This window comes from Kogia breviceps, chromosome 15 (genome assembly GCF_026419965.1).
Source record: "Kogia breviceps isolate mKogBre1 chromosome 15, mKogBre1 haplotype 1, whole genome shotgun sequence".
Classification (NCBI taxonomy): Eukaryota; Metazoa; Chordata; class Mammalia; order Artiodactyla; family Physeteridae; genus Kogia; species Kogia breviceps.
The window spans coordinates 86694785-86722459 of record NC_081324.1 but is presented as its reverse complement, the minus strand read 5'-3'; the positions used below and the strand labels follow the sequence as shown (position 1 = coordinate 86722459).

At 49.4% G+C, this 27675-nt stretch overlaps 1 protein-coding gene across 4 annotated transcripts in view; it reads right to left on the bottom strand.

Annotated features, from left to right (window-relative positions):
• Nucleotides 1-27675, bottom strand: part of TMEM132C (transmembrane protein 132C) — a 379043-nt gene that overhangs the window by 58678 nt on the left and 292690 nt on the right. For all 4 annotated transcript variants that reach the window (XR_010836971.1, XM_059040009.2, XM_067015549.1 and 1 more), the window contains one exon: nucleotides 15495-15678. Coding sequence is in view for 3 of the 4 variants with exons in the window: in XM_059040009.2 (XP_058895992.1) it covers nucleotides 15495-15678 (184 nt within the window). In the remaining variant the exon portion in view is untranslated. The remainder of the gene's footprint in view (nucleotides 1-15494; nucleotides 15679-27675) is intronic.

Genomic DNA, 27675 nt, shown 5'->3' with positions numbered 1-27675 from the left:
TCTCCCTTTTTGTGGGTGATATGAACACCCACCCGACCCAGCATTTATCAACAAGAGTGAGGACAGTCTCTGTGGCTATGACTCTACCAGACAGTAGCCATTGGAAAAGGAATGATATACTGCTCGCTCACATACTAGTTTTCCAATAAATCCCCTCTTTTCAAGGCCCCTTTGGAAAGAAAGGAAGTAAAAGGGGCACCAAGAACCTTGAGACACAAATGAAAAGTCACTTTAGACTCTGGCACAGCTAAGGCAGAAATGAAAGTCCTTAATTCGGTGCTAAAGCCTAAAATGAGGGTGAAAGGAAAACTGCCAGAAGAATGAAGAACAGATAGCATCTCTTTCCCTGTACCTAAGGAAAGTGGGTTTTACTTGGTTTGCAGGTAAGTTCAGGCAGCAGGGCTGCCTAGTACAGTTGCACAGGCTTTGCACTGCACAAGGGCTTGCTTCTGGAGGTGTTCTGTAAAACAGAGGGAAGTCAAGTGTCTTATGCAAGGGCGCCTCTTTCTAATTTGCATGAAGACTCTGCTTGGGCCAGTGGTTTGGACCTTCCCTTAGGACACCATGAATTACAAAGAGGAAGCACACACATATTCTCACAGCCATCTCCACTAAAACACAGAAGACTGGTTTCTAAATGCGGCCTCTTAGATATACAGATTGCTAACAAACACATGAAAGAATGCTCAACCTCATTAATCATTAGAGAAATGCAAATCAAAACTACAGTGAGATATCATCTCACACCGGTCAGATTGGCCATCATCAAAAACTCTGGAAACAATAAATGCTGGAGAGGGTGTGGAGAAAAGGGAACCCTCTTGCACTGTTGGTGGGAATGTAAATTGATACAGCCACTATGGAGAACAGTATGGAGGTTCCTTAAAAAACTACAAATAGAACTACCATACGACCCAGCAATCCCACTACTGGGCATATACCCTGAGAAAACCATAATTCAGAAAGACTCATGTACCAAAATGTTCATTGCAGCTCTATTTACAATAGCCAGGACATGGAAGCAACCTAAGTGTCCATCGACAGATGAATGGATAAAGAAGATGTGGCACATATATACAATGGAATATTACTCAGCCATAAAAAGAAATGAAATTGAGTTATTTGTAGTGAGGTGGATGGACCTGGAGTCTGTCATACAGAGTGAAGTAAGTCAGAAGGAGAAAAACAAATACCGTATGCTAACACATATATATGGACTCTAAGGGAAAAAAAATGTCATGAAGAGATTAGTGGTAGGACGGGAATAAAACAGACTTACTCGAGCATGGACTTGAGGATATGGGGAGGGGGAAGGGTGGGCTGTGACGAAGTGAGAGAGTGGCAGGGACATATACACACTACCAAATGTAAATTAGATAGCTAGTGGGAAGCTGCCGCATAGCACAGGGAGATCAGCTCGGTGCTTTGTGACCACCTAGAGGGGTGGGATAGGGAGGGTGGGAGAGAGGGTGATGCAAGAGGGAAGAGATATGGGAACATATGTATATGTATAACTGATTCAGTTTGTTGTAAAGGAAAAACTAACACACTATTGTAAAACAATTATACTCCAATAAAGATGTTAAAAAAAAAAAGTAAATGATATTGACAAATGTACCAACAAATAAAAACACTGTATAAATATCAAATAAAATAAAATAAAATAAATGCGGCCTCTTTACTCTTCGATTTCCTTAATGAAGAGCACGTTGATTCATGCAGCATGTAAACAGGACCCTCGATTATTTGGTTCAGTCCTTAAACTCAAAATCTAGAACCTTCACCTGGTATATTGTGCACATCCAATAAATGTCTGTTCAATGAATGAACCAATAGGGCATTCTGGACGCGAAGCCACTGCTACAGGTAAATAGACATCTGCCCTTTGCTGTTTTCCCACTGCCTTGAGAATATTAATTATTAATCACAGATTTTCCTGGAGGGAAGGTCACGTGAAGAGGATTTTAGTTGGAAAGGTAAATAATGAATAAAAATCTGCGTTCACAGTTAACTCACACATTTGTAAAGAACTGTTGGTCCAGGAAGACTAAATCTGGGATTCGACTCTCCCTAAACATCTCTTTTTCTTACTAGTATCCATTTCTCCCAGCCCTCCTCACAAAGTCAGCGGTCCTCAAACATTTTGGTCTTGGGATCCCTTTACAGTCTTAAAAATTATTGAGGGCCCTAAAGAGCTTTTGCCTGTATAGGTTGTGCTGATTGACATTTATTGTACTAGAAATTAAAACCGAAAGTTTTGGAAACTCAAGATGACGACAGCACACATTCCATTAGCTCTTAGGAGGATGACATCATCCTTTCAGACAAAAAGCTATAATTCAAAAAAGACACGATCACCCCTATGCTCACAGCAGCACTGTTCACAAGAGCCGAGACATGGAAGCAACCTAAGTGTCCACGACAGAGGAATGGATAAAGAAGATGTGGTACGTACATATGTGGTACATATGTATGTATGTATGTACCACATATGTATGCGGTACATACATCCAATGGAATACTACTCAGCTATAAAAAAGAATGAGATAAGGCCATTTGCAGCAACGTGGATGGACCTAGAGATGATCCTACTAAGTGAAGTAAGTCAGAAAGAGAAAGACAAATACCATATGAGGTCACTTATATGTGGAATCTAAAATAGGACACAAATGAGCCCATCTGTGAAAGAGAAACAGACTCACAGACGTAGAGAATAGACTGGTGGTTGCCAAGGGGGGAGGGGATTGGTGGATGGATGGATTGCGAGTTTGGGATTAGCAGATGCAAACTAGTATATACAGAATAGATAAACGACAAGGTCCTACTGTAGAGCACAGGGAAAATGTCCTGTGAAAAACCAACATGGAAAAGAATATTAAAAAAATGCATGAATATATGAACAACTGAGTCTCTTTGTCGTACAGCAGAAGTTAACACAACACTGCAAATCAACTCTATTTCAATTAAAAAATAATGAAACACTCAAAATCAGAGAAAAAAGGAGGAGGACATCATGCTATGCCTCTGTGCACCTGTGACAAGAGAGGGAAAAAGTCAAATCACATCATCACATTTTTGATGGTCAGTCTCTCCAAACAGCCCCCCGGGAGTCGCGGTAGCTTCCAGGCAGTCACACCCTTGTGTGTTCTTCCCCCCACGCTGGATCAGAGGTGGTTGATGGGAGCAATAGAATACAGAGTCAACGGTGTGTGACCTCTGAGGCTGCCATAAAAGGCTTTGCAGTTTTCACCTCGGTCTCTGGGGGAAGCCGGCTGCCATGTTGTGAGGCTACTCAAGCTGCCTGCCGAGAACTAACTTGTCCGACGTGGGACTGAGGCGCCTCGGCGGTGGGTCCTCCAACCACAGTCAAGTCTTTAGATGATGCAGCTCTTGGGCCAACACTTTGATGACGAACTCATGGAGGACTTTTGAGGCAGAAGCCCCAGCAGAGACGGTCCTGAGTTCCTGGCCCCTTGTTGCTATTTTAAGCCACTACATCTTGGGGTAACTTGTTACACATCAATAGATAACTACTATAGTATTATTATGAAAATAGTTGGGTTTTTTTTTGCGCTACGCGGGCCTCTCACTGCTGTGGCCTCTCCCGTTGTGGAGCACAGGCTCCGGACGCACAGGCGCAGCGGCCATGGCTCACGGGCCCAGCCGCTCCGCGGCACGTGGGATCCTCCCGGACCGGGGCACGAACCCGTGTCCCCTGCATCGGCAGGCGGACTCTCAACCACTGCGCCACCAGGGAAGCCCTGAAAATAGTTTTTATCTCAGACTCTGTGAAAGGGTCTTGGGGACCCCCAAGGATTTCCATACCATACGTTGATAACTGCAGAACAAGGGCTTGCGGAACTTAAGGAGCTGTGTCCCCCAAAGAGCCGAGGGCAGAATCATTTGATGGGAAAAAGGAATGAAGTGCAACAAGGCTAAGTGTGGCAGGGACCGTCCTTGTCAACCAGGCCGTCCAAGCTGTGCTCACACCTGAGGGGCGGAGAAAAGAGCTTGTCACTCCGCACAGTGCTCTTCTGACGCTGTTACCCGCTGACTTTCATAGCCTTGGGGGAAAAAACCCCGCTCCTGTTCTTGTACTCACATCCAGTAATTAAGGGCATGATTCTACCAGATGTATCGGGCAGAAATTTGCATAATATTAATGAACTTGGAGTATGTACTTGAACAAATAAAGAACATTAATAGACTTGTAAGGATCAACAAATAACAGGAGTCTGGGGGCTTCCCTGGCGGCCCAGTGGTTAGGAGTCTCCGCTTCCAGTGCAGGGGGCAGAGGGTCGATCCCTGGTCGGGGAACTAAGATTCTGCGCGCCACACGGCATGGCCAAAGAAAGAAATAAAATACCGTGGAGTCTGAATTGAAACAAATGGCATTTGCGCCTTCATACTAAATAAAGCATCGTACTGTGAATGTGGAGGAGCTCGTTCATGAAAGCCCGTCTACTAATGCTGCTCCTAAATAATAATGGCCGACGTTTGTATAGCACTTCATATGTGCCAGGCAGTCTTCTAAGGGCTTCATATGTATTGTCTGATTTAATCCTCACAACCACCCTGTGAGGCAGGGACTGTCGTTACCTCCGTTTCACAGGTGAGGAAGCGGGCACAGAGAGGGTTAGTGACTTGCCCGTGATCACAGAGCTCGAAAAGCAGTGGAGCTGGGACTGGAAGCCAGGCATTCGCCATAGCCTATGAGGTTCGCCTCTGACGGCCCCTTATCCCCTATTCTGTCTTCCTAACACCTGGCAAGAGGTGGGCAGGGCAGAACGTAACCAAGAGGATGAGAGTCTATGGCTGTGAAAGTCAATGTGTAGCGCAGGTTGGGCCCAGCCCGTCCCTGTGTTCTTATTCCATGGAGAGTAGTGACTCCAAGACCGAGGCGTCCGTGAGCCGAGCCTGGAGCGTCTGTAAAGCAGGGTAGTGGGCATCTCTCGGGCTTCGTCTGCCAAGTCTCCCGATGCTCCTTTCCCCGCCCTCCTCCAATTCTTTGTGGTTCTTTTCGTACCAGGCCTCAGTCTGGGGTACACACACCATGCTAGGCCAATCGTAATCAGTGTGGTCGCCTCAAAAATGGGAGGCCCAGGGGCTGCCCTGGTGGCGCCGTGGTTGAGAGTCCGCCTGCCGATGCGGGGGACGCGGGTTCGTGCAAATGCTTGGGCTCCACCAGCAATCTACAGAGCCAGGGTCACTGGGGTGCGGCTGGCAACGCATGTTTTAACAAGCCCCCAGGTGACGCTGACCATTCACAAGTGTGAGAATCACCCAAAGAGCGCAATCTGCACTCCTTTCTGAGTCCACGACTTGCTTTTACAGTCTTCCGGTTTGTGAACAAAAGCTGGACAAAAGACCCTGCGTAGCCCTTGAACTCTCTTCTCATCTGAAAAAAACGAGCGCATGTGGCTATAAAACAGGCCTAAGCACAAAGTCTATTTGTGAAAGGGCTTGAAATGGCTCCAGAGAATTCATTACGTCCACACAGACACATCCTCTGTTTTTTCCTCCAAAATATTTCCTTTTTCCTCCTGTGGGACAATTACTGAAAATGAATTGTAAATTCATGCCTCGATGAATGCTCTAACCGGTTTCAAATGCCGACATAATTACGGGGCGGTAGAAGAAAGGCTGACGATTATTGAATGTTAGCCTTGGCACTGCTAGCCACACAGAAAACAGTACGAATCATACATCTTCCTTTCAGCTGGAGAAATTCTGGCAACAAGTATTTTGGAGCAATGTCCTTTTGGCAGGAGCAGTGCCAGGGGCTGGTGACCAAATGATGGAAGAGACAGGAGTCCCTCCGTTCGAGGACAGATACGGTGGGTCATTTATTCATTCATTCAGTCCACAGTTCCTTATTAAGCACCTACTGTGCGCGAGGGCGTTGTTCTAGATGCTATTGATAGAGTGGTCCCTTCCCTCCTGGAGCTGACATGCCAGTGGGGAAATTCAGACAATGAACACATAAATAAACAGGCGATTTTCTGTCCTGCTATGAAAGAAAATCAAGGCAGTCAGGGCACAGAGAGTGACTGGGCTGTGAGAAGATGAGGTCACTGAAATCAGTCTGAGAAGATTTCAGCAGGGATCTGTACAACATGGGAAAAATGCAGTATGGAATCTGGAGGAGAGGCTCCAGACACAGGAACCAGCAAGTGCAAAGGCCCTGGGGCTGGAATGCGGTGGAAGGCGAGGTGAGGAAGATCACTAGATCAGAGAGCAGCTGTGGGCCAGACGTTCAGGGCTGCCTAGGCCCTGGTGAGCCCCACTGCATTTCATTCTTTCTTTCTTCCTTCCTCCCTCCCTGCCTCCTTTCCTTCCTTCCTTCCTTTCTTTCTCTTTCTCTCTCTCTCTCCCCCTCTCTTTCTTTCTGTTGCAAGGGGAGTTGTCAGAAGAGTGCCATTCTGGAGGAGAGAGACCTGGTCGGGTTCTCAACATGGGGAGTGAGCTGTCAGGGGTCAGGATAGCAGCGGGGAGATGACGGTGGCTCAGAGGAGCCTGTGGGTGTAAGGCAGGGAGCTGCCGCAGCCTCTGGGACCTGTTTGCGACAAACCCAGCACAGATGGGTAGATGCCACATCAGAGTGTGTGGCAGGCGTTCGGGGAACCGGCAGGGGCTGGAATTCTGCGCCCACAATGCGTTACATTCCCGCTGCAGCATCTCACTGGCCACCTGGAGTCTTTAAGAGGCTGACTGTTATCCTGTCCAGTAGTTTCCAGGCCGTTCTTGACTTCCTTCCCGTGGAACTGACCGGGATCCAGCATCCTCTGGATGTGAAGATCTGTCTTCTCGGCTGGCGGGCGCTGGGGCTCTGCAGACGGCGGTGCTGCGGGAGTGCGTCCGCACCTCGGAACCCGCCCGCACCTCGGAACCCGCTGTCTTAGGGGAGAGGCAGCGGAAGGGAACAAGGGCCCCGGACGCACAGGGGGCTTTCAAAGCGGACACCGCAGGGTAACATCTGGGGGATGCTGCACACGGGGACAGGGCCTGTTCTTTGCTCTTTCCCCAGCCTGGTGCACAGCCGGCCAGCAGACGATATTTGATGGAAGATGGAACGAATGGACGGCAAGGGACTCTAGGCCGAAATGAAATAGAGACGAAATCCCAGCTGTCACGGAGCCAACCTTCCAGATTGGAGGAGGGCTGGTGGAAGCAGGCAATAAATATGTAAGCAAATAAAAACGTGCGACTTCCCTGGTGGCGCAGTGGTTAAGAATCCGCCTGCCAATGCAGGGGACACGGGTTCGAGCCCTGGCCCGGGAAGATCCCACATGCCGCGGAGCAACTAAGCCCGTGTGCCACAGCTATGGAGCCTGCGCTCTAGAGCCCGCGAGCCACAGCTACTGAGCCCACATGCCACAACTACTGAAGCCCATGCGCCTAGAGCCCGTGCTCCGCCACAAGAGAAGCCACCGCAATGAGAAGCCCGTGTACCGCAACAAAGACCCAACGCAGCCAAAGATAAATTTAAAAAATGATAAATTAAAAAAATAATTAATTAAAAAAACAAATAAAAACACAAAAAAGAGAATGTCGGGGAATGCTAAAAGAGGAATTTCCTCAGATATGATGAGACTGAGATATGGTAGCACAACAGCATGGGGTGTCAGGAGACAGCTGTTGACACTATGGGGGGAGGGGGACCCTCACGGGCTGAGTCTGCAGGAACTAGGCGTGGCGGGAGACTCTCGGGGAGGACTCAGCAAGGACAAGGATGCTGAGTGTGGAGGCGCCGGGCAGCGCCTCAAACCACACCTGGCACACAGTAGGTGCTTAACAAGGAGAGGTTCACTGTGGCATCGCCCTTTCCCCACAGGCTGGGGTGACGGAGGGCTTGGGGTGAGGGTTTAATTCTCTGCGGCCGCAGCTCTTAGTCTTTTTTGTGTCATGGGCATCTCTCACTGGCTGGTGAAGCCTAAGAATCCTTCTCAGAATAAAGTCTTTATAATTAAAAAGATACACGCACCCCAGTGTTCACTGCAGCACTGTTCACAGTAGCCAAGTCATGAAAACAACCTAAATGTCCATCGACGCATGAATGGATATAGGAGATGTGGTACGTATATGCAATGGAATACTACGCAGCCATAAAAAAGAACAAAATAATGCCATTTGCAGCAACATGGATGGACCTAGAGACTGTCAGTGAAATCAGTCAGACAGAGAAAGACAAATACCGTACGATATCACTCACATGTGGAATCTAAAGATATGGTACAAATGAACTTATTTACAAAATAGAAACAGACTTACAGATGTAGAAAACAAACTTATGGTTACCAAAGGGGTAAGAAGGGGGAAGGAATAAATTGGGAGATTTGGGTTGACACATACACACAGCTATATATAAACTAGATCACTAATAAGGACCTACTGTAGAGCACAGGGAACTCTACTCAGTACTCTGTAATGACCTATATGGGAAAAGAATCTAAAAAGAGTGGATATATGTATATATATAACTGTTTCACTCTGCTGCACAGCAGAAACTAACACAACATTGTAAATCAACTGCACTCCAATAAAAATTAATTTAAAAAAGAATAAAGTCTTTAAATGCATGAAATAAAATACGTAGGCTTGCAAAGGAAGCCAATTGTGCTAAAATACAGGTATCAAAATATAAAGAATATCTGAAAGAGAGTAATGCATGTGCTTCTGTGTTAGTGTACCTCAAAATAAGATCTAGGATTGGGTGTAAACTGACCACAATTTCCAATCAGTGAAAAGTAGAAAAATGGTATTTCAGGGTGTCTGGATCGCCAGTAATAGGTATGGAAATCTGTGATACGAGTGCAGTGGTGGCTGCTAATTCTTTGGGGGATCTCTGTTCATAATGGGCGGAAATGCTGAGCTTTGGTTAGAGGTTGTTAGTGAACGTGGAAGTGGAATTTTTCCCGTTCAAGTTCACAGACCTGCCTGAGGTCTCTGTGATTCCCAAAGGGACTAAAGACCCCTGCAGACGTGCTGTGGCAGTTTTACGTCCTGGTCATCTGCCACTTCCCAACCTCGCGCCGCTCTCTCCCAGGACTGTTTCTCTGACATTGCAGCGGGAAGGCTGGGGTCGTGAGGTGGGTGACCGCATTCTCGCTGGGAACGTGGGGTTTTGGGGTCACTCACTCGGGCTGCGGACAGATTCCCCTGGGGTGTCCCCTCCCCCATCCAAGGTGATTCTGCCTACCCATGGGTGAACATTTCTATACTAACATCATGTCTTTAGGGGATTTATAAGCAACTGATTCAATACCTACTGAAGTATACCTACTGAAGTAGCATTCCCTTTTAAATATAATTCGAAGTTTAACATGGAACTACTTAAGGTAAAAGAGCTAGCATTTCCTGAAGGCTTACCAGTGCCAGACAAGGAATTCTGAGTACATTTAGTTCTCAAAACAGTCCTACGAGTCTGGTATTGTTTCTATTCCCATTCTACAGATGAGGCACAGAGAGGTCAAGCCACTTGTCCAAGGTCACACAGCCATTCAGAGGAAGAGCTAGGACTTAAGCCAACATAGTTGGCTCCCAATTCCTATACTGTTCTCTATTAGAGAAAATATTAAGTAAAGGATAAACTCAGTGGTGTATGGACATTGTAAAAAGTGAGAAGTTGGTGTGCTAAGGGCTGGCAGTTAATTGTGCCACGGTGCATGCGGTTTTCTCTCCTGGGGTCCCCTCTTATAGTACGCGGGCTCCAAATGACATTCAGGGTGAGGAAGAAGACAGCGCTAGGCTGGGAGTCCCTCCAGCTAATTTTCCTATGTTAGAGTCACTTTCTTTCTCCATCTCCATCTCTCATCCCCAGTGAAGTAATATAATCTTTAAAACTAGAGCAGTTTTTACTTTCTACGTAATGTAAGTAAAATACTGGAAAGTATAAACTTGGGAAAGGCCTGAGCCATCGCTCATCCCCCCGCCTTCCTTTTACTGATGGGGGAACCCAAGATCACATAATGATGGTGGAAACATGAATGACAATCATAATCACATTTCTGGAGCATTTTCTTTGCGGCAGGCAGTGAATAAGGTACCATTAATTGGATAATTCATCAGCAACCTTGAACCCATTGCCACCAAGTCAAAACAGCTTCTGACGAGTCATAGATCAGCTCTTTAGACACAAATCTGGGCTGGTTAGTTGGAGAGAGGGACATTTTAAAATTGAATTCCAAAGGAAATCTCCAGCTGTGGCAACGAAACACCTATTCTGCCCATATAGTTATTTTTCAACTGCGCAAACATTTTTCAGTTGCCGAGAGCATCAAAGCCATCCTTGAAATACTCCTAGAGAATTACAGATGTAAAATCTTCAAGTTGGAGAAGGAGAGTGGAGATCAGGGTGTTTTGGGAAAACCAGAAAACATTATCTTTTCAATGTCTCTTTAAAAATAATACTATCCCATCCCTGTCAAAGGAGATGTCCCTCGATTCTCTGAAATGCCAGTATTTGCCTTTCTCTAACACAGGATATTGCCAACAAACTTCCCCACGGACCTCAAAGCCAAGTTGAGTCATCCATCACTTGTAGACTGACAGGGCTTCCAAGGGCATCTCTGCAGCCAAAGGCCTGCGAGTGCACGTTCCGTTCCCCAGCCTGCTTCTCTGAATTTAGCAACAACGAAGGACGCAGAGAAGCAACCACCGGATACTGCTGGGTAGAAATATCCGGCCATGGGGTTCAGATACCCCAGTGAGATCCCTTAACCCCTCCCCTCACAGACTGAGGCTAGTTGTGACGTGTCCCCTGGGAAGGAGAGTCTGAAGCATGTACCCCTCAGTGTCCCTCAGCATCCTGGCTGGAAACAGAAGGTCCGCTCAAAGGAGCTGAACTGCAGAGTGTGTGACGACAGAGCTGTGGGCAGAGGATCAAAGGAAACAGCCAGGAATGGTGCAATACCCAGACGCCCATCTCAGCTGGGAGCCTGAGGCAAGCAGCCCAGTTACTGGTACCCGGAGAGAGGAGGACCACGGAAAACAGCCTCTTTGACAGGACAGGAGCTGTACGCGGAGAGGACCATGCCTCTGGCAAACGTGCGGCAAAGATGGGGCCGGGGCGGGACAGGGGTGCAGCAGCGGTGCAGAACTGCAGTAACAAAGTACCACAAACCGGGGGGCTGCAAACAACAGCGATTCATTCTCCTGTGACTGTGCAGACCGTCAGTCCAAAATCAAGGTGTCCCCAGGGCCGGGCTCCCTCTGAAGGTGCTAGGGGAGAACCTTCCTTGCCTCCGTTCTAGATTCTGGAGGTTCCTGGCTCCACATGCATCTCTCCGAGCTCGGCCGCCGTCCTCCCTGTGGTCTCCTCCACATGTCCAAACTGAGCTCTCCTTGTAAGGACACCAGTCATTGGAGTTTGGAGCTCATTTCATTTTCATGTTTTGTTTGGCCTCGCCGCGTGGCATGCGTCTTGCGGGATCGAACCCGGGCCCTCGGCAGTGAGATTGCGGAGTCCTAACCAATGGACTGCCAGGAAACTCCCCTACCGTTTCATTTTTAAATAAACTGCAGGGAGAAGCTCTGAGACGTGAACAGAACCCGGAACCGGTTACACGCCATCCCCTAGTCCCGCGTTATTCGTTTTCATGGCGGCACCTTATCCTGACCTGGTCTTGGCTTAAGAAATAGCTTCCTCTTTGCTGTCTGTCTGCCTCCCCCAGCGCCCTGCCCCCTGAGGGAGGACCTGTTTGTTTACCGCTGACTCCTCCGGACGGATCACTGCACACCTGCAGTGCCTGCACCTCGTAAGAGCTCGAGGTGAGGCTGAGTGGATTTGCACGTCTTTATTCTTGAAAAGAGACCAGCAGCCCCGCACCCCTGCCGCCGACCTGCAGAGACCGCCACGTGGAGGTCTGCGCCTGACCTCTGCTCGTGGGGTCTCAACTAGCGATGTGAATACCCTTCTCTTATGTCAAGGAAGAACCGAAGCCCGAGCACTAACGTTGCTGCTTCATCTCCTAGTCTGTGCTGGGCCCAGGCTGCCCTGCACCGGCCTTCGGCCCTGGTCCCCGCAGCCAGACGCCTCCCCGCCTTCCACCCCAGCTGATGTGGGCACTTCGAGGGCAGGGGCTGAGGACTGGCGGGGTGGGAGATGCTCGAAGGCCAAGGAGCGGGACCCCGAAGCTTTCCTGCCCCCATGCAAGGAAAGGGTCCTGTCGCTGAGTTAAGTCTGACGGCGGGAGGGGTAAATGCTGGCTTTGTGAGGCCGAGTTCTCCACCCAGGATGGTGCTGGGGGCAGGCAGCCTGACTGGGGGGGCTCCCGCCTGGATGGGTCACTCTGCTGGAGAGCTGAGGGCACCGTCCCCTCCTCCCTCCATCTCGTTTACTCACTGGGAGTTGGAAGGTGCTGCTGGGTGAGACGGAAGGCCACTGAGAATCACATGGGTGGCGTCATGGCTTTCTTCCCGGATTTAGGAAGGGGTTTGAGAAGGCCTGGTTTTAAGGTGAGAACTTCCCCAACGAGGCCCATTTCCTGTTCGGTAATCCTCTATGTTACCTTCCGGCAGTTTGCTTTTCTTTAGAATGAGCAACGATGGGGGCAATGAATTGTTTTTCAAAGACTGACCCGTTGCCTCACGGGCTGCTGACAGGTCACAAAGAGATCTGCCTCTTGTTCAGTCTTTTAAAAAATTTCTCATCTTCTAGTCAAGCTGCCATTTTATTTGCTACTCCCTTCCAATGAAAGTTCCTGTTCTGGCTGCTTCTCAAGGTACTAAAGCTCATTCTAGAAAAAAAAATCCAAACCTTTGAAAATACAGAAAATAAGAGAATAGATATCCCTCCAAATTGCCTCTTTTATTGTCTACTCGCTGGTATAGTTCCTAACTGTCCACATCACTTGCAGAGTTGATGTCAAACTGTACGTTCGAGGGGAAGCAAAGGATGACACCACATGAGCTCTGAAACCCGGCCGTCAGAAGTCCTGGCTCTATTCCGTGCCGTCAGCCCCTCTGTGACCTTCTGGATGAAGCCGGTTTGAATTCATTTACTGTTATTTACACACAAAAGGATTCTGGGTGTGACATAAGTCATCATTTCATTTTACCTTAAAGGTATTACAAAAACACAATAGACACAATAATAATGGTACCTTGCTTCAATGAAGGCTTTCTTATAGTCCCTTGAAAAGCATGGCCAGGGACTTCCTTGGCTGCCCAATGGTTAGGACTCAGGGTTTCCAATGCAGGGCGCACGGGTTTGATCCCTGATCGGGGAACTACTATCCCACAAGATCCCACATGCCACGCGGCACGGCCAAAAAAAAAAAGAGCGTGGCCCAAATCATATCTCATATACTTATAGTGACTTTACTTTTCATAGGATCTGCACGACTTATCTTTTTGAAATAGGTAGGGTGGGAAGTAGGCACGTACACCCTAGAACTGATGTCGAGGTCCTGCGACATAGGTCTGAAAACTTTCTCTCTAAAGGGCCAGACAGAAATTATTTCAGGGTTTGTGCGCCAAGAGGCAAAACTGAGCATGTTAAGAAGCGACTTATATAACCGTTCGAAATGTAGCTATTTCAAAATGCAAAAACCATTCCTAGCTTGCATGGTGTACCAAAAGAGGCAGCAGACTGAATCTGGCCCATGGGCTGTGGATCGGTGAGGCCTTTTCTAGGACACGAAAAGTCAAGAGAAGTCATCCTCTCACCTCAGAGTATTAACAAATCCTAATACGTCCTGTGGTGGACATTTGTTGCTGTGTCTGACTAGCATCCACTGCCCCTCTTTCAGTGGAATCAGATTTTCCCATCATGCACCACGCCTACCAGCCCTCCGTCTGATCCCAAACATGCTCCAGGGGGAGGTGTTCCCCGGGCCCGGCCATTCAGAGCATCACGTCCCTTTGGCTCCCGTGACTGGCTTCCCAGGTTAGACGCGTGACCCAAGCCAAGCCGATCAATTCCAATCAGAGCCAGTCCTAGGAGTTTCCTTGGGTGAGTGGCAATGATCTTTCACTCTTTTCCTGCTGGATGTGATGCTGTGACTATGTCAGCATGGCACTGCCAGGGGCCACCTCGGGGACAGAGCCTCCTGGACAGTGACTCTAGCCAAGAGGAGCACAGAGCCGAGAGGGGAAGAGAAGCCACCTTCCGCGATGACGGCATCTGCACACCTGCATCCTCGGTGCCCAACCTGTGCTCTGCTGTCTAGAGGCATTGGCGTAACTTAGGAGCTTTAAAAGATACCCAGCACGGACGTCCTAAATGAGAACCTGCATCTGAGAAGGATCGTCAGGTGACCTACATGAACATTAACATTTGAGAAACACTTTTCTAGACTTTTTAAGTTATGTGAGCTGGTTACTTCTCATCGTGCTTAAGCCAGTTTGAGTTGGGTTTTCTGTCGCATGGGACTCAAAGACTTCTAACTGATATATTTCTTAACCTGGTGTCAATGAGGCCTGCTTATTCCAAAGCTGAACAGAAATTAGTTTTAGAATATCCATGCCAGGCTCCATGTCTATGAAGGCGAATTCTGGCAAAGACCACTGGATCTATACTTCAGAACACTCTTCCGGTGCCTCTGAAACGCCATCCTCTGTGTACCTCCGTAAGGGGGACTTAACACTCGTGCACAGGCATGGTCCTGGAGAACAGTCCCAGGGCTTGGCAGACGCGGGTGAGTGACCACAGGATAGAGTTACAGTCTAGCCCCTTATCACCCTCTTCTTTTCTCAGTTCCAGCTGCACGGGGTCTAGCTAGAAGTTGGTGACACGGGTTTGTGTATACCCTATTTGTGTTGTGTTCTACTTATGTCAATCACATGTTGCCTTACTGTGTAGTGAGGCAGAGACTGGCCTAGTCACCCAACTTTTCCTCTGCACCCATGTTTCCCAGCCCTCCCGAAATCTGACGGGGCCACGGGACCCCTTCTGTCTAAGGATGTGTGTGAAAGTGTCATATGTAATTTTAGGCCATTGCTTAGAAGAGCTTGCATGTCACTCTGACCGCTCCTCTGTCTTTGCCACCAAGAAGGCCACGTGTTCCTGATGTTCTAGCTCCAAGGTGACGACGTATCCATCAGTCTAGATCCCTGAGGGTCTGCCTGGAACGGAGCCCCCTACCATCTAAACCACGTGGCGTAAGCAAGGACAACCTAGACTGCATCAGGCACCGAAGGTTTGGGGGCTGTTCGCAGCAGCAACGTACCATACCCATCTTAACAGACGTAGTGACCTAAAGCTTCCTTATAAGAAAGGAACAGCAATAAAAAGAACTGGAGTAGACTTCGAGAAGAAAAAGTAAGTAAATACTATACATTTGGCAAATGTCATGAAACTGGTAGGAAAATAGCTGAAGTTGAGACAGGCTGGATTAACGACGATAGCAACTGCCGAGGACTAGGAAGAGGCGAGACTGTGAATGCAAACATCCCATGAAACAACATCCTGGGAAGGAGAGGAGGGACACCAGGGTACAAACAGACAGCTGAACACACGATCACACGCGCAGCCATGATCCCACCGGTCTTACCATGGCCAAGGGCACGATGCCAACCAGGTCCTTCTGGCTGACGAAGATCTCAGACACGGCGATGCCTGTGGTTCCCCTCTGGGGGTACTCCACCTGCCAGGTGATGGGCTGGCTCCCCGCCAGGCTGCTGAAGCTGGCGACTTCAAAGTTCATCTGTACAACCTCATTGAATAAACTGCTGCTTCTGGAAGAGAGCAGAGGAAAAGAGCTTTAAGCTGATTTTGTCCGGTGCAAGGACATTTCACTCCCTTTGCACCGTCCTCCTCACAGTTATAACGAGAATGTAAGGACGAAGGAAATGCCTTTCAGGCACCAGCACCCGGGACTTGGCAGCAACTACCATTTAGGGACCTGGGCGGGTGGGATGGAACAGCACCCACACGTTAAGGATGTGGACAAAGAATCTTCAACATTGAGCATCAGTGTGTGTACTGATGAGTCTCTTGGATTGATTCTGACTAGCTCTTCAGAGAGTGAGTTAATCCCGTTTGCCTCACCCTGGCACCATGAACCTGGATGACCTTGGAACTCAACGGACCCCCTTCAAGTTCAGTGTCGTTTGTGTGGCAGATGTTGTAGGCAGCTAACTCAACGTCTTTCAGCCCCTTCCTAGCTTATCCTCCTACAGAGGCTGAGAAGCATAAAACTACCTTTCTAGACTCCCTTGCAGCTACCTGCAGGCTTAAAGCCAAGTTTCCACTTGTCAGAGCCACTCTACTGGTACTTAGATGTAGAAGTGGGTTATGAAGCGGCAGCGGGGAAGGAAATCAGGATTTTTCTGACAAGCGTCATGGTCCTGGTTCTTCCGGGGCAGCTGCGGTGGTTCTGTCATCCAGGCCCCTGTATTATCATGCCGAGTGACGTTTCCAGTGCAAAGGTCCACTGCAGAGTTGGTCATTTTTCTTGTCTGTGTTTCTTCCCTGTCTGCCTTGTCCCTGGCTGTGTAATAAACACACTCAATTCAACAGCTCTCCTAGAGAGTCTTGGAATTGTCCAGTATCCCTTAAGGGAAACTCTTCTGTTTAGTAGAAGGACTAGTTAGCGGAAGGGACTCTGATGTCTGCAGCTAAAAAATCTGACCAATAGCCTGTATCTGAAGTGGGCCCAGATATACGCATTTTTTAGCAAGCTTGCCCCAGCAATTCTGATGCTTTGGGAATGACCGACAGTCCAAACGTCTCATTTTTCAGATGACAAAACGAAAGCCCAGGAAGGGAAAACCGCTTATTCTCAACCACATAGCTTAGTCAGTGGCAGAAGCGAGCTGAACGTAGCCTCTCGCAATTCCCAGCCCTGTGCGCGCGACGGCATTCTCCTCTAATTTAGTTGGGGGTCGAGTACGACATTACAAGACACCAAGCAAGTTTTCCTAGAGCAGAGATGGGCAAACTGTGGTCTGTCAGCCAGACGCAGCCTGCTACCTGTTTTATGTAAACAGTCTCATCGGCCCACAGCCCTGCCCGCTTGTTTATGTTTTGTCTCTGGCTGTTTTCGTGCTACATGCAAGAATATGGTTGAATAATTATGTCAGGTAATGTATACACCTGCAAAGCCTGAAGTATTCACTAACTGGACCTTTACTGAAAAAGTCTGCCAGCCCTTGTTTTAGGAGGTCAGAGAAGGGAAAATGGGAGAAGCTTTCTGGAACTGCTGACTTAAAAGAATCAGCACTGGTGGAGCCAACAAGGAAGGGCTTCCGAGGCATACAGCTGGGTTTGTAAGGGGGGCCAGGGAGATCTCGAAGCCAGGCTGAGGTGCCCCCAACGCCCCTTGCCCGTAGGCCAACTAGTAAGTAAGTGGTGGGCCAGCAGTCGGCACTCTCTCCGCTGGCAGCTTCTGGGAAGGCCACGTGACGTCAGGCGAATTGAGGCGCCTTTTCCCCAGCACATCAAGAAGGAAACACCCCAGAGGTTAACACTGCATCTCAAGCATGTGCTGGCGCCACTGTGAAGAGTCACGGAGAAACCCTCCCCGTTGCTGCGGGCCGATCGTCAGTTAAAGACGCACCCGCTCCATCTTCAGGTCTTGCCCGGTAGCCGGAGCGCTCATTTCTCACTCTGTTACGCTCAGGCCCGTTCAGAGGCTGGGGCGGGACCTAACAGCAAGGTCGCTGCACCGGCCAAAGCGCCGGGACTCATGAATCTTCCTTCCGGTACACTCCGGGCTGGAAGTGGAGCCCGCAGGACAGCAATTTATGAGATGCTGCGTATCCCTCTGGGAGGGAAAACGAATTCGGCGTCTGGAGACCTCAAGCCATGGTCTGTGCAAGCTCAAGAGTGAATTATTTGTCTTGGAAAATGAGGGAGACGTGTCTGGAATCTGGAGCGTTTCCACACTAAGACTTCTTGGTCCAGCAGCTGTAAGGCCTGCAGGGATCGGGGTCTGCTCAAGTCAACTTCCCGACATCCCCCCTGCATGCTCTGGTCAGCCTCCCCCTTCACTAGGCTAAAGACTTCCCTCATTTCAGGGGGTTTAATCTTGCCCTCTCAGGATTAACAGCCTCCCTCGGTATCTCCTTGTCTGCAGCAGAGCTGGCTACTTGGCTGTGCTCGCTGGAGACGTAGCCGTTGGTTGTCTGACCCTATTCAACAAAGAAATCACTTTCCTTAGTGCCGCACACCACAAAAATCCAGTTATATCCGAAGATCCCGTCGTGGCGCCTAAAGGATACCTACACTGAGAATAATGCTAGAGATTTTACGACGTGCCTTCGACCTACACCCATCTTTGAGGTGGAAAATTCCTGCCCTAAAGACAGTGCAGTGTGGTGATTTCCAAACTGTGGTCCATGGGACCCCTGGTGTACCCGGGGGGGGTGTGTGTGACAGTGCTGGCTTTGGGGCTGGAACTGGTCCTTGAGACACCCCTTTCCTCCATCTCACTCCTGCTGCGGCAAAAGCAGATCCAGCGTTACATGTTGTGAATCTTGGATAACCAACAAGTATTTTATTAAAGAATGAAAAAGAGAGGAAGGGGTAAAGGGCAGGAGGGGGGTTCGTGGGTAGAACCAAGAAGAGGACCCGTGACTCTTTCAAGGGAACACAGCCAGTGTCATGACTCATTTGCTGTCATCTCCCAAGCAGACCTCCTGAGCTCAAGTCCTGGCATCACCCGTTACCGGCTGGGTTACTTTGGGCAGCTCTGCCCTCTCTTCCCTAGTTGCCAAGTGGGAAGTCGACTCCTTCCCGTTTCATGGAGTTGATACGAGGATTAAAGAAAGGATCACGTATGTCTCAGGCACTCAGAACAGAACTGGGCAACGACCAAAGGTTAATAAATGTGAGCTCTTCCTGTTTTTAGCAGGACTTGACACTATGTTCACTCTCTGTGACTTTAGATTTGGTCAAAAGCCACCTTTTAAACACGCCCCTTTAGGGCTGGTCCAGGAGCTCCCGGACAAGGAGCCAGAGTACAGATGCCAATTCCCTGCTGTCCATCACGAACTGGGATCTGTTCGGATTTGTATACAGTGCACTTACTTGGTAGCTCTTCCCATCAGACACGATACCATGGTACGATACATTATGCTAGCAGATGGGGACCAAGAAAAGAAGAAACGTGCCTGCAGTTCTGTCTGTGGCCAGGGCTTTCCTACTCTCTCTGAGCCAACTGAAATCTTCGTTAAGCCTTTGTCTTGAGGGACCAAGAACCCTCCCTGCCAGCCTGTACGGGGCTCGTGATATCTTTAGAGTAATAAAGAGAGGAATTTAAACACTTGAGTGACTCCAGAGAGAGCCCAAGAACCACTACTTGCTAAATCAATAGTGTAGATTTATTGCAGTAACTCTCGAAAGACATTTTCAAAATTGGCTTAAAGAAAGCTCTTACCCAAAAGCAAATAAATTCCCCCAATAGTCACAATAAAGTTTGGACTTTGGAAACCCAATTTATCAAACCTCTTATAGGTGTTGCACTCCATCGTGTAAGAAAATGAAGTCTCCGTGTATCTTAAGAAGCCAAAAGGGCTTTCCCTCCCCACTGTGGAGTGTAAGGGATTTCAGCTCCCAAGTCAGACACTGATGACAGTTTACTGCCTGCAGATAACGAAATGCAGAAAGCAACCCTATAACAGGGAAGCAGCTCCAAGAGAACAGAGTAATTTGGCCCAGGCTTCCTTTGATTCACTTTACTTCATGTGTATTTCAGGAAGGCAAAGGACACATACATCTCCTCCGGGAAAGGCTTTATTGGATAGTCCCTTTGACCCCACCACCCACGGGGATGCCCTGATGATCCCTGGGAGCTCTCCACAGTGCTGCAGCGTATCAGCCTGAGCTGCAAGTTGAGCCGACGGATACAGAAAAGGGAACTTAACACACGCCTCAAAATTACCAGGAAGTGTGGAGCAAAAGACATGGAGAACAGGCGGGAGAAGAGAAAAGTTGGACAAAACCAGTTCTAGACGGGTCACCACTGCTGATGCCCCAAAGAATTTTCTACCGTCCTTGATGCTTTGCACCACTGATCCCACATTCAAAGCGCTGAGTGGGGATATCTGATTGGCTGAGCTGAGCTAACATCCCCTAAGCCAATATGTCAGGACAGTGAGAAAGGATCTGGTCTGTTACCGAGAGAGTCATCTCTTCCATTCCTGCTCTCCGCAATTAACAGGCAGGGCAGAATTCAGGAGGCAGGGTAGCCGCGAAGAGCAGAGAGGAAGGAGAAAAGGTTGCCCTGTTAACGCGCACACTTGGACTAGACTGAGCTCAGACTTCATTTCCCCTTCTCTCTATCCCACTCCCCAAAGCCTAAAAATGTACAGGAGCAGGTAAGTGTGGCAGGATGAGGAAAGAGAGCGCTTTACGCAAATAGTATCGATGCCAACCACACTGCTTCAGAGGTGAACTGCAGCCCTTAAGAAGTGACCTGAGCCTCTTCCCTTTCTACAAAGCGGGGACCCTCCACCTTGGCTGGGCGTTATGATCACCTGGGGAGACTGAAAAGGAAAAAGTGTCGCTACCTGGGTCTACCCTGGACCAATGGAATCCGAATCTCAGGACGTGTCCCTCAGATATTAGTATTTTTATTTTTTTTAATTTTTTTCCGGTACGCGGGCCTCTCACTGTTGTGGCCTCTCCCGTTGCGGAGCACAGGCTCCGGACGCGCAGGCTCAGCGGCCACGGCTCACGGGCCCAGCCTCTCCGCGGCACGTGGGATCTTCCCGGGCCGGGGCACGAACCCGTGTCCCCTGCATCGGCAGGCGGATTCTCAACCACTGCGCCACCAGGGAAGCCCCAGATATTAGTATTTTTAAAGCCCAGGTGATTTTAATGTGTGGCCAAGGTCGAACAGGAGTGCTGTACCAAAAAGGCTCTCTCTCTGTGATCACCAAGCCTTTTGCTCTTGAATGATTATGATTTGTTTGTTTTCTAGTGTCCATGCAGCAACGGTATAGGGTCGGCATTCCAACCGTGGGCTCTGAAATCAGACACACTTGGGTGGGAATTCTGACTCTGCTCTTTCGTGGGGCTGTGAGATCTGGAGCAAGTCACTTAACCCATTCGTCCTCAATTTTGATGACAATCTGGAATTATTCGGGGGAGGGCTTTAACAAATTCTGAGGTCTGGGTCCTACACCAGGGACCTTCTTTCGCTGGCTTGGAGTGGGACCTGGGAAAGGTGATTCTAATATGCAGCAAAGTTGAAGGAACCAGGCACCTTACCTGTAGAAGAATCGGTTCCTTGATGTGTGATAAGCCACCCTTATGAGGCTGTTGGAAGGATAAAAGGTATAATATGTGGAAAGCTGAATGCATACAAAAACAGCTATTCATCAAGTGGTAGCTCTGGCTACAGTATTTCTCCTGTTCAATAACCTGGCAGGACTTGGACATCTTTGTCCTCCTAAGGCCGTTGTGTCCTGGGATTTGTGGAACAGAGCAGGTGGGGAAAAACAAGACCTTACCCAAGGTCCCTGGATCCTGATCTAAGCATCCCTCCCAGGCAGAGTGTGCCTCCAGCTCTGACCCTGACTTTGACTAGACCAGGTCCTGTCACTTATTTGCCTTTCTCCAGCGTGGTGGATGTGGGCGTGAGCACACGTTCGCTGAGTCAAAGCTCTGGATACGAACCTCACATTTACCCTCGAGACGTTCCTCATGTCACTCATGCTTTCAATACCTCAGTTTACTCATCTCTGAAATGGGGGTGTATGTTCTGCTCTTGCAGGGTCTTGTGCATATTCAGGGAGATGAATGTACATGCTTAACTCACTCTAGGAGCCTGGCACATAGCTGCGCCAACTGTTGACAGCTAATACAGAGGGAAAGCATTGAGTTCATCCCTCAGATCCAACTGGGTCATGAAGATGCCCAGATGGAAGTTCATGCAGAGAGAGTGAGGCCCAGCCGTCCTGGCTCCAAACTATTGTACCAGGTACATATCGCTCCATAAGAGTGCCGAGGAAAAGCCAGCAGACGGACTGCCCAGAATATCCCCATCGATTGAGAAGTAATAGTTATTTGAAGATAGCAAGCTTGGGACAGCTTGTTACACAGCAATGGATAAGAGACGATGTCTCTGACTGATACCAGTCTTTCACTCGATTCCTAAGGGATCTTAGAGTCTCCCATGCACTGTGCCAGCAGGATATGGCAGAGGTCTAACAGGATTATCTCAAGATGCCAGGGGCAGGGAGGACTTGAGAGGGAGCGCACTCCACTGCCCAGTCTCCGAAGGCCCGAGTGGTACAGGAAAGCAATGGAATTTTCACCTAGTCCCAGAGAAGGCTACTGAAGTTAGTCTCCTGCAGTCTTTCTCTTGCAGGGAAAGACGTCATGGACGGTGCACTCAGAGACCAGGTAGAAACATGGAAACCTCACGAACATCAGCGCTGAACCATGACCACACCTTAGCACTGGAGGACATCCCTGTGGGTGAGCCATGAGCCAGATGATCTGAAGACCCAAGGTCCCCCCAACCCCCATCCAAAGCTAGCATCCTTCCCACCTGGGTCAATCTTGAAGCAAATGGGGCAGAGCTCGAAAGGCCGAATCAACCGAGTTTAAACCTGAAATGCCTTAGCGAACTTGAAATCAACCAGATGAACTTTTCTGCTACCAAGTAGAATGGGGGCTTAAGGCAGACCTTGAAGGCACTGACAGATAAAGGAATGGAGCTGTATATATATGGTCCGCACACTGGATTTGTAGGTTGGAAACACACCCGCGACATTCGTTAGTGGAAGCTGAACATGGCAGAGCAAGTGTTTTTTGAGGGTCCGTTCTGAGCCTGGCGCCGGAATTAGCAATGCTTTCATCTCCCAGCTCCTGATAATACAATGTTCCCTGTCTCCACTATTGCACCAGTTTCCTTCTCTACCATTTTCTCTCTAGTTTATTCTACTCAAAACCACCAAGCTTCCCTCTACACCTCACTGCCTTTGCATTTGCTTCACCCACCCCCAGACGTCACTGCGGTTCACCCATCGCTACTTTCACCCTGTCATCCATGGCTCAGGCAGCCACTTTATCCACATCATCACACGACACATTCATACATTCATAGGCATTGGGTCGTTGGCCATCTGCCCCCTCCCCTCCTTCTCCCCTCAGAGCTCCATGAGAGCAAGGACACCGTATCGTTCACTGTGATATTCTCGTGATACGTCACAGCGCTGACCCTCGGGAGACGCTCAGTAAATGTTTGTCGAATGAATAATGAATGAGTGATGCTCCGGGAGCCGGGTCCCCGGATATTCGCATTCTTCTTTCCTTCCACTAGTCGGGTTAATATTCATTTCGGCTCAAGAAGGGAGAAGGAGTTCCCCGCTCAGTTGGACAGGAGGGCAGATGCAGCCTTTGAAGCTATCAGCCTTTCCAGAAGGGTTGAACTCCTTCCAAGGGAGAAGCGAGAAGCAGAGCCCGTTGGAGATCTTCCAGGAAAGACATGCCTCAAGGTCCACTACTAAAACTTCGCCTTTTCCAAATATCACAGAAGACAGAGACTGGATCTGCTCCAGAGCTCTCGCTGTTGAATTTTAAGCCTGCTGAGCACGACTAAATACATAATGAAGAGGCTGAATGAACTGCGCTAAAGTATAATTTACAGTTAACGTCTGTAATTGATGAGTTGAGGGTCTCCGTGGCAGCACGAACCGCTAAGACTAAAGGGACTAGAGGGGATAAAGGCAAGTTTTACTCTAAAATGGAAAACAGAAGCGTGCTCTGCTCAGCACCCGCCGTTCATCCATCCAGCAAACACTTACCAAGCCCGTCTTGTGCCAGGCATGCGCCTTGGTACTTGAGATACAGAAGTGGATGCGCTGTGGCCAACGGTGGCTCACAGACCTCCACCAGGATTCCCACCACCTGTTATTCGTTTCCCATTTATTTGGCTAAAAACACAGGGAGGAGACGGACCAGAGTGAATGCAGATGCAGCGTGTCCTGGGGCTGCTTTGCTCTGGCCCCCCGTTCCCCTCTGCAGCAACCGGCTGCCCTGGTGTCTTCCAAGCCGGGGGCGGGGTTCTGCCTGAGTTGAGAAAGCAGTCTCATTCTCGCCCTACCTCTTCTCTCTGGATCTGGGGGTCCATACCATCCTCCTCCTGGGAGAATTTACACTGGCAATCTCTGTCCTTCTGGTTCGTGTCCTCAACCCCAGCTGCACGACAGAATAACTTGTCGTGCAAAGCACCAATGCTTTTTCAGAAACACCTTCCTCTCTTCCCTTCAGATTCAGCTGCTCTGTGGTGGGCCGGATGCCTTTTTTTTTTTTTTTTCTTATTTCTGATAAAGCTTCCGAGGGTATCCCCTTGTGAAGCCAGGGTTAAGAAGAACTGTTTTCCGGGGGTTGGGGGAGGGCGATTGGATAAATGCAGTCAACAAACTTCCAGTTATAAATAAATACTAGGATGTAATATACAGCGTGATAAAGATTAAGAACACTGTTGCACCTTGTAAATGAAAGTTGTTCAAAAAGTAAACCTCAAGAGTTCTCATCAAGGAATATATGTATATATTTCTATTTCTTCAATGTTGTATCTCTATGACATGACAGCTGTTCAGTAAACCTATTGTGGGCATCGTGTCATGATGTATGTAGTCAAATCATTATGTTGTACACCCTAAACTTCTACAGTGCTGTATGTCAATTATATCCCAATAAAACTGGGGAAAAAAGAGAACTGCTTCTTATTCTTCGTTTAAGGGAATGATTTCAAACACAGAGACCTTATTCTTGTACCAAACTCAGCAGCACCAAGACGACAGCCCCATCCAGAGCATAAATGCAGAGGCACCCAGGCCCTTCATCTCTGTGTCGGGTTCCCCAGTGCTGTGGGAAGCTCCACCCACCAGACCCTAGAAAGCATCAGTTTTCTGGATGCTGCCTGTACTGTCCTCAGCAGTCAGAAAACTGAGCCTGCACCTGGCGGTTCTGTAGAGGAGATTTCATTTCAGTTACAAAGGCTTTGGAGGGGCAGAGAGGGCACACGGGATGGTGAGGGAACCAGAGATTATCAACGGGAAAAAGATGCTCCTCCAGGGTCAAGGGACAAAGGGCAGGGCTGCTGACCCCAGGAGCTCGGTCACTGGGGGAGAGCTGCAGTCAAGAGCCGCCCAGTAGGAGAAGAGCCAAGAAGACGTAGGACCCACTGCCTGAGACACCATCTGGAGCAGAGAGGGCAGCCAATATCCTGACTTCTTTCCTCCATCCTCTTTCAATCTCTCACCAGCGCCTCCCACTGGCTAAACATCACCATAATTCAGCTGCTGAGGGATCCTGGCATAGTTTGGAGCGACCGACCACAGAGCAAGGCAACGGCAGACTTGAGACCAAATCGGCAAACGGCTGGCACACACGCCCCGCACGATTTCCACACAAACAGCACCAGCCCCACGTGCGGCGGGGAATCGGCGCGCTGCCTGGCTCTGCCAGGAACACAACGCCCATGACCATCCGACAGACGTTTCACGAGCGCCCCACTGAAGGCCTGGATACGAAGACCGTCAAGTGCAAGCCCTGAAATCGGGATTAACTCAGCCGAGAGGGCGAGAAAAGGCTTCCCTAAAACGGGAACTTCTGAGCTCAGACCTGAACTCGTGAGCGGATGGAGGCCAGAGGGAAAAAGAGGCGAGGGAATTCAGCAAGAGGGCTTGTCGTGGGGGGACGCCTTTTGAGGACCCAACCAAGACCAGCTGGAGTTCAATGAGCTTCCTGTCGCAATTAGAACACGACCTGAAATCCTTTCGTTGGACCCATCCTCCCCCTCTGATCTCCTCTTCCGCCTTCTCTCCCTTGATCGCTATGCTCTGCTGCACTGGGACTCTCGTCTGCCCCACGAGCACGCCAAGCTCGTTCCCACTTCTGTCTCTGCTATTCCCCGCCTGCTGTCTGCATGGCCTCCCTCTTGCCCCTTAGTATAGAAGCCAACACCTTCAAACACTTGAACACGTGACTCAAGTAGACATTCTCCAATACCCACTTCCAGAAACAATCGTGTGGCTGGATTGTCATTATTGCATTTACCACTAGTGAAGACATTGTCTGCTGTTCCTTTGCTCAGTTTCCGTCTTCCCCCCTGAGACGGAAGTTCCTTGAGATGAGACACTTGCTCCATCTTGGTCTCTGTTGTAACCCCCTTCCTGCCACCATGCCAAGAATAGCGCCTGGTAACGTAGGAAGAGATGAATAACTCTTTATTAGTTGAAGGCATAGATTCCTCTGTCACAGCTTCACGATCCTTGGATAACACTGCTATTTGCATCAGTCAGTCATCCTGGAAACTAACCTTTACTCTTTCCTAGCAACAGTTATCAGCAACATTCCCAAAAGGCACGTCCAACTGGTTCAGCTGATTCGGGGAAGCCAAAATAAGCCAAAGCCACGGTGGCGAGAAGGAAACTCTCGCCTGAAGGAAACTCTGGACTGTTGAAATGCAGAGCTTCGGCAATCCTTCAAGAATCAGCAGTTTGTCATTGCTCGGTGGGGAAGTCAATACTCCCTGGGAGTCGAGGGGTAGCCCAGATTTGCCCGTACAAACCTTCTTTTTAGTTTCCAGAGGCCCTGCAGCGTCCTAAGGACAGGCACGGGGCCAAGCCTCCTGGCCAAACAATCCCCTCTCGACTCGACACGACTTGTACCACTTGGCATTTCCAGTTTAGGGAAAGGCTTTATTAAGTGCCCTGAAAGTGTCCTTAATAGAGAACAGACGAGCTGAAAAGAACTCCCTCCATCCAAGAGAGTCGAATCTTCAGTCGTACAGGTGACTGGGGCCACGGGGATGGTCCGAGTTACTTGCATGACTAACACTGATTGAGCATTGGACTAAGTCAAGGTTAACGAATGGCTTTCAGTCGGAAGAGCTCGTGAGCGGTGACGGGTCAGTCTGATGGGGCTGTCACGCTAAGCGTAGGCGGAAAGCAGAGTCTACAAGCCATGCCTCCCATAGCCTCGGGACCTACACAGAAGGCAGCCCAGCGTGACAGAAGGCCGGATCAGGAATCACGAGATGGCCGTGGCCCTGATGTAGGGGCTACTTCTCCTTTCGGAGCTCCCCAGCGCCCGCCCAATTTAATATGATTTGGTGGCATGTCAGCTTCCTCTTGGAGACACCGGCCTTCTCCTATGACGCCGAGCTGTGATGGGAGGCTGGTTTCTGGCCGTTACTCCCCGGCCCCCACTTTACAGAGGGAGAGGCTGAAGCCTCCGTTTTTCTCGTGCTGTAAATGGCCAAGGGCTTAACCAGGGGGACGCGCCCGTCTGGGAACGCGACCGCCAAGCGTGGCAAAGAAGAGAAAAAGGAAGGAATGGCTGAATGGCCCTCGCTCTGGCTGAGCTCTCTCTGCCTCAAGGCTCCCGCTCTGGTTGCCACATCGCCTTGTCCTCTGTGTTTCACTGGTTCCTGCCCATTCCCGAGTTGGCCTTTCGGCCTCTTCCGATCCCATGACCTCCTCCTGTTCTGGGTCATGCACTGCCTTTGGCTTAAGTTTCCCAGATTCGGGTTTCTCCTGCTTTCTAATCGAGAACCCTGACCAAGACACCTGGTTGAGCCTGGCCCCTCCCTGGGCCTCAGTTTCCCCTTCTGTAAAAGGAGGTAAAATGACCAGATCATCTCCGTTCCGTTAGAACACTCTGGACACGGTGGTGTTTATCCCACATGAGACAGGTGTCAGCACTCCGGGAGAAAACAGTGCCTGGGGACACAGCTTCGGGGCACGTGCCCACCTTCCTCAAGTTACCTG